Raw genomic sequence first — 6930 nt, 5'->3', positions numbered from 1 at the left:
AAATAACTACATTTGTAGTTGTATCCATAATTTCTTGGAGCTAATGAATTTTACAGTGTTGAATGAAGTTTATGTGTTATGCTATTAATTACATAGCATATTGATTTTTTGTTAGTGGGTTAATCACTCTTTCTCACGCTCATATTAGTTGTTGGTGGCTACTGGTTAATGAGTAACTAAAAAAGGCTTTTTGTCTGTCCTGAAGTTAATCAACCCTACATGCTCACCACGCCCACTTTAGTTCACAGCTAAAACAAGGCAAGCCTGTCGCGTTTAAACAGCTGTGTGTTAGATCCATGTGGCATTTAAACCAATTTGCAGCCCCAGGGCAAAGACGAAAATCACGCAGAACACTGAACCGTTTATTAAGAGAGTGAAGATGGACAAGTGGACAGCGGCTCTGCTCACTGGTGTTGCCTGCATTGTGGGATACCTGGTTGTGTGGGTGAAAAAGATCAACAGCCTCCGACAGGCAGAGGAAAAGATACAGAGAGCCAGAAACAGGAGAGACGAGAGCTTGCAGCGGGCAGAGCAGGCGGTGCTCCGGTACAAACAGTCGGTGAGAGTTCAGAGCTTTGGGGATTTTTCTAGTTTCTCTTTATCGATAATCTCAGCTAATGATCTGCTTTTAGTTTAACCTGGCAGAGGTGTAGTTATTAAATACCAAAATACTGGCTCTTTGCAATGTCTCCATGCTTGAGCATGAAAATGAAAGTTATGACTGTGCAAACCGTTTAAGTGCAGTGAACTCATTGCTGTGTTTGAGAAAGTTTGTAAAAAAAAAGTGGAAGGAAGAATCCTGAATCTGTACATGGATGTGGTTCCGTCTCTTTGTTGCAGCCTTTAAAAGAAATAATAACATAATGATTCTGTGTGGGTCTGTGTCTCCTAGCATCCGACAACTGACTCTGCTTTCATCCTGACGCTCTCCCTGTCTGAGCTGACACAGCAGCTGAACGAAGGTTTACTGCGCCCCGAGGATGTGCTTTACTCTTACATGGAAAAGGTTCAATATCCAGCATGACACAAATCTTTCATAATAGATCAAATACAGCAAAAGTCATTTTTAAACAAGTAATCATTTAAATTAGTCAGACTTTTCTTAATGTTGTTTATTTTTGACATTACTCCTACTTATAACTCACTGCTTTTTAGTTCTTTTTACACAGAATTGTCTTATTACAGTTAAAGTTTAGACACACTGGATAATAATATTCATATAAGCAACACAGACTGATGTGTCAAGTAATGTCTGTGTTTCCAACAAGAGTTTAATATTTTACAAAGATTAAAATCCCTTTAGGTGAATAAGTTAATCTCAAACTGTCTGTGCTTGTTTCCTTTCCAACAGACTCTGGCTGTAAACAAAAAGCTGAACTGCTGCACTGAAATTTTGCTGGAGAGTTTGGACCAGCTGACAACTGTTGGCTCCAACAAGGATGGTCTCTTGTACGGAGTTCCAGTTAGCATCAAAGAAAATATTACATTTAAGGTATTACAAAGGTTATGCAATGCAAATTTCAGTTACAGTTAATAATAATGGATTGGATTTATATAGCGCTTTTCAAGGCACCCAAAGCGCTTTACAATTCCACTATTCATTCACTCTCACATTCACACACTGGTGGAAGCAAGCTACAGTTGTAGCCACAGATGCCCTGGGGGATCGAACCGGCGACCTTCCGGTTGCAGATGACCGTGGCTCAGGGGGTTGGGAGTATTGAAGTATTTCCCATCAGTATTTATAAGTATGGTACAGTATTCTCGAGCATCATAGCTCAGGTATTTGATGTAACATTATCATCTTTGTTTTTTCCAACACTAGAATCATGACTGTTCTTGTGGTGTGGTCATTAACCTGGACCAGCCCGCTGAAAAGGACAGTGTGCTCGTTCAAGTCCTGAAGAAACAAGGAGCTATTCCCTTTGTGAGAACCAACTTGCCTCAAGCTCTTTTAAAGTACATCTTTTATCAGTTACTCACATAAAAATCTACAGCACATTTAAAACTGAGTGCATGTGTTAAGTTGCCTTTGTCCATTCCAAATGTGCAAATAATGAAAATATGAATGAAAATAATATGCAAAGACTCATTAACTGTCTGTTGACAGCTATGACTGCAGTAATCCTATCTACGGGCAGACTGTGAACCCTCATAACCCCCAGAAGACCTCTGGAGGTTCATCTGGTGGGGAGGGGGCTCTCATTGGGGGAGGGGGCTCTCTGCTTGGTATAGGCACTGATATAGGTGGCAGTATCCGTATTCCTGCATCCTTCTGTGGAATCTGTGGTTTCAAGCCAACTGCAGGTCGGCTCAGGTGGGTCTCATTCAGTCAGTTTCCTGGAAATTTATTATACATTGAGTTACACTGAGTTAAACTCTTGTCTTTGTTAACACTTTTGTGTAATGATTAGTTTACAGGGCCTTCGTCCAATTTATCGAGGGCAAAAGTCGGGTAAGAAACATATGTACTTTACATATAAAGTAAATGTAGTTACATAACCACTGTATAGCAATATTTCACAGACACAAACTGTCTCAAATATTTGAGTCACTGCTTTATATTTCGTATGAAACTAGTGCCGTCATCTCCTGGACCCATGGCAAGAGATGTGGACAGCCTGGCTCTGTGCATGCAGGCACTTCTTTGTGACCACATGTTTTCTTTGGACCCCACTGTTCCACCGTTACCTTTTAACATGGAGGTGTGTCCTGTACTGTGAGGTTCATATAATCTGTTAATGATTATTCTTTTGGTTAAAAACTACAAATTAAGCGGATACATGGTTGTCCTAACGCTTCACTTTATATTACTCTTACCTCACCTGTTATTAATGTCCTGAGATACAGAACTAACTTTACAGGCTGTAATCTTAACCTTTGCAAACTGATTATGTTTAATTGACTGAGGAAGTAAAAAAGATTGACCCTTAGATATACAGAAGCTCCAGACCTCTAAGGATCGGTTATTTGGAAAGCGATGGCTACACGCATCCATCTCCAAGCATGGCCCGAGGCGTCAGAGAGGTCAAAGCTCTGCTAGAGCAAGCAGGGCACACAGTAAGACGTCACCACACACACTATGATCACTGTCAAGCCACGTATGTGATATGAGTCATAGGTCCTCAGTGTTGATATTTGTGCCTTTAGCTCGTCCCTTACTGTCCACTGAAGATGGATCAAACTATCCCTGAGCTTTTGATAAAGGGTGTATTTGCAGATGGAGCTACCACCCTGCTACAAAAACTGTGAGTTGTTCCATTTAATAAGTCAGTTAGTACCATTTGTTTTCTAAACGTAAATCATCTAACATTTTGAGATTTTGTTTCTTTTTAGTTCTAACCACTAAACATCACCATGCTGCCATTGTCTTTATGAACAACATGGGGTTGTGGTTCTTTTTGAAACCATTACAGTAATTCTCAGTTCAGTGTCTCTGAACAGACTGTTTTCTCCTGTGCCAATGATCTCTTTCATTTTAGGGAAGGGGGACCTGTGGACCCTTGTCTGGAGCCTCAGGTTTTTCCTTATGGCTTTCCCAAGTGGTTGAAGAAAACCATTTCATTCTTGCTCAAACCCGTGGTGAGTCCTTGGTTTAACAGTTATCTTCACAGTTCAGTCTGATAAAACATTTATAATGATGCTGATTTTTTTTTGGCAGTTTCCTCGTGTTTCTGCCAACTTTGATGCTCTTTGTGGAGTTGGGTGAGAAAGTATCCTTGAAATTCTTCATTTGTGCTTGAATCGTTTCTTTGTTACATTTCCATGTGCTAGGAATTGTATCCAAACGTTCTGCTTCATTCTTAGATCTGTTCCAGAGCTGTGGAAGCAACATGCTGCTGTTGAGGTACTGTCAGCTGATGATGCATGGTCACGTATGAAAGTCTGAAGGTGAAATTGAGATTTCCTGTGTTTTCTTTAGGACTACATTCAAGAGACAATAGCACATTGGAGGAGCTGCAACATTGATGTGCTGCTGTGTCCTGTGATTGGACCAGCCTACAACTTCTTATACTGTGGCAAACTTTCAAGTATGATTAACTCAGTATGACAGACAACTTAGTTTCTGTATTTATCACTTTGTTTTCAAAAAAATGTAATTACAGGACTTTAAAGATGTTTAAAGTGTGAAGCAAAAGTCACAAATTAGATCAGATATTGTTACTTTAATAGTTTCAGAAAATTACAAAGATATGTAAAATATAAAAGGCAAAAGATAACAGTAACTAATAAAAAAACCCTTTATTTTTCCAGTTTAATTTTTATTGTGTTTAGTACTTCTATTTGTAAATGAAGTTTAGCTAAAGTGTAATTCATGTTGTAGTGGATTCAGCGGGTTTCATCACTGGGGAACTGGATAGACATGATAAAAAAAAAGAATGACAGTGTACAAAACATGTCTGTGAACTCAGTCATCCAGGTCACTGTAGTCTAAGGAGCTTGGAAAGAAAAACGTCATTGCTGCTTGTGACTTACACCCGTTTCCACACCTTGGATGGTGTGATTAGGTATAGGATCAATGGGTGGTCCATGACCCTCTTGGGGACACTTCCATGGGGCTTAAAATCTGGGACTCTCCACCAGCTGCTCTTGGAACTGAAGAAGCTTCTCGAATGAGAGGTGAAACGTCTTCAAGAAACCTAAAGAAGTCCAGACACTTTTATTTCCAAGCTCCTTAGTGTACAAAACAGTTACACGTTATAATACAACTGAACTTTGAAAAGAGGAAAAAAAGAGACATTTCATCAAAGATGAGGACGACTCTCCAGACATTACTTGATTTAAAAAGTAACCTGGGTCTGGATATAGAGTAAGTAAGTAAGTAATTGTTTTGTCTTTTCTGCGTTTTAAGCTGCTGTTAGCTACACGATACTCTACAATCTCCTTACCTTTCCTGCGGGTGTAGTCACTGTTTCCACAGTGACCACAAAGGATGAGGAAGAACTCAAGCACTATAAGGGCTGTTATCAGGACATGTGGGACAAACTCTTCAAAGAGGTAGGCAACATGTACCAGTGAGATAAGACTGAGTGAGAACATAGAGCCAGATTTACTAACACATTGTGTCAGGACAAACTTTTGGCATGAAAAAAAATAGATTTTTCCAAAGCGAGTGCAGTAAGAAGACTTCAGTTAAGAAGTGGGGGCTCAGAGACTTTTGTAAATGATCCATTTGCACGTGTTTAATGTTTATATCCACGCTGTAGACTGCGTCACTATTTTCCTCTTCTGGCATATGAAGTGAAATCAGCTGATTGCAGCACATGTGCAAGTGGAACCATTGAGCAGGATCGATAGGCAAGCAGACTAACAATTCCAAGGTACAGAGCTACCAAGCCACTTAATGCTAAATTTGCTCAATAGCTTCAGAGATGACCTGGAGCCTCTAACCTAAAGGAGTCACACAATGCCAGCGGCAACAAAACTGCTTCCAGCTCTTCAGTTTCACAGCCTGTGCAATAGGGTTCAAAGGGAAACGGCCAAAAAATGGAGAAACAGGGAGGAGGACAGCACTGATCCTCAGAAGAATCAGACCTTTGATGGACATTAAAGCAATGTATTTATGTTGATAAACTTTAAAAATACATTTTTCCTTAATAAAGTTTTATCACACTCCAATTAAACAGTTATAATTCCAGGAGTGTAAACAGCACACGGTTTTCAGCACATCAGCTGTGCTCCAACAACCGTTACTTATTACTGGTGGATCTACACAAGTTCAGCTGCATGCACTTTGACAATACGTGAGATCACGGATGAACACATGTACACACATGACTTCCCCATGAATTCAGCAAATCCATTTTTTTTCTAGGTAAACACCTTTCAGCACTATTTGGGGATTGTGCTCTTTTGCCCTGTTTAGTAAATTACACATTTAGGTGGTGCGTTCAGCTGCTGAGCATTAAGTGACAGGAGTGTTTTTTTGTGTTCAGGCAGTGTCCGGTGGCGAGGGTCTACCTGTGGCGGTTCAGTGTGTTGCTCTGCCGTGGCAGGATGAGCTCTGCCTGCGCTTCATGAAGGAAGTGGAACAACTGGTCAAAGAAAGCAAGAAGTAAAGCTGCTTTCTTTGTCAGTCTCACAGGAGAGGCTGCAGACTTGAGAGGAGACATGTTAACTTGAGTATTTCCTGTAATAATGAGCTAATGGTGTCATAAATAGTGGAGTATTCTCTACACTACAAGCTTAATCTGGGCACTTTTTGTTTTTTGGCTGTTTGTTGAAGGTTAAATAAAAGGCAATTGTTAAAATTACACATTTTTTGTTCTTATTGTTGTAGGTCTTTTGTCGTATTACCATCCATTTCATGTAATAAAGTATGAAAAGGCACTAAAAGAACGAAAACTGGAATCATGTCAACAGTAGGCAAAGAGACAGTGCTAGTACATGTGTAAAAATGTTAAGAATTAGCATTAAATAATAAGTATGTAAAGTAATATTACTGTTTGTGCACATAATTCTACGATTTACATTGTATACATATACAAATTAGTACATACTACATTTGCTTTTGTTTACAACAACAACAACAATAACCTTTATTTATACAGCACATTTAAAACCAGTGGTGTACCAAAGTGCTTAACATACAAGAGGGTAAGATGAAGTAACAGGGAAGGATGAAGGCTTGTTACGACCCGTCTAGGGCCAGGCAATAACATGAGTGAGGCACTCGCTTCCCACCCCAAGACCCAAGCAGCCACAGGAAACAAATCCGTTCGTTATAATGTGATTTATTTACAAAGTGAAAAAAAGGAACAACAAAACGGGAGTGTCAACACTTCAGGGTGAGCCAAGGCCAAAATAATAAACAAAAACAAATCTACACAAATCCCGCTCCCCTGACCTTACCAAAACAAAGTCAAAAGTAAAGACAGAGTCTGACCTCCTTAACTAATTCAAAACAGGAAAAAACGGGTGATCAAAAGA

At 39.7% G+C, this 6930-nt stretch overlaps 1 protein-coding gene across 1 annotated transcript; it reads left to right on the top strand.

Annotated features, from left to right (window-relative positions):
* The first annotated feature begins 319 nt into the window (after window positions 1-319).
* Window positions 320-6254, top strand: LOC113016806 (vitamin D3 hydroxylase-associated protein-like). The gene is made up of 15 exons (XM_026159945.2): window positions 320-559; window positions 893-1006; window positions 1352-1492; window positions 1826-1959; window positions 2111-2317; window positions 2415-2455; window positions 2581-2705; window positions 2935-3060; window positions 3151-3248; window positions 3483-3582; window positions 3662-3705; window positions 3808-3847; window positions 3923-4031; window positions 4853-4998; window positions 5937-6254. Exons 1-15 carry the CDS (start codon window positions 380-382, stop codon window positions 6057-6059), a joined length of 1728 nt encoding a protein of 575 aa, XP_026015730.2. The 5' UTR covers window positions 320-379; the 3' UTR covers window positions 6060-6254.
* The last annotated feature ends 676 nt before the right edge of the window (window positions 6255-6930 follow it).

The sequence above is a fragment of the Astatotilapia calliptera genome, chromosome 23 (genome assembly GCF_964374335.1).
Source record: "Astatotilapia calliptera chromosome 23, fAstCal68.1, whole genome shotgun sequence".
NCBI lineage: Eukaryota > Metazoa > Chordata > Actinopteri > Cichliformes > Cichlidae > Astatotilapia > Astatotilapia calliptera.
Note: the sequence above shows the minus strand (reverse complement) of the source record. Positions and strands in the feature narration are given on the sequence as shown.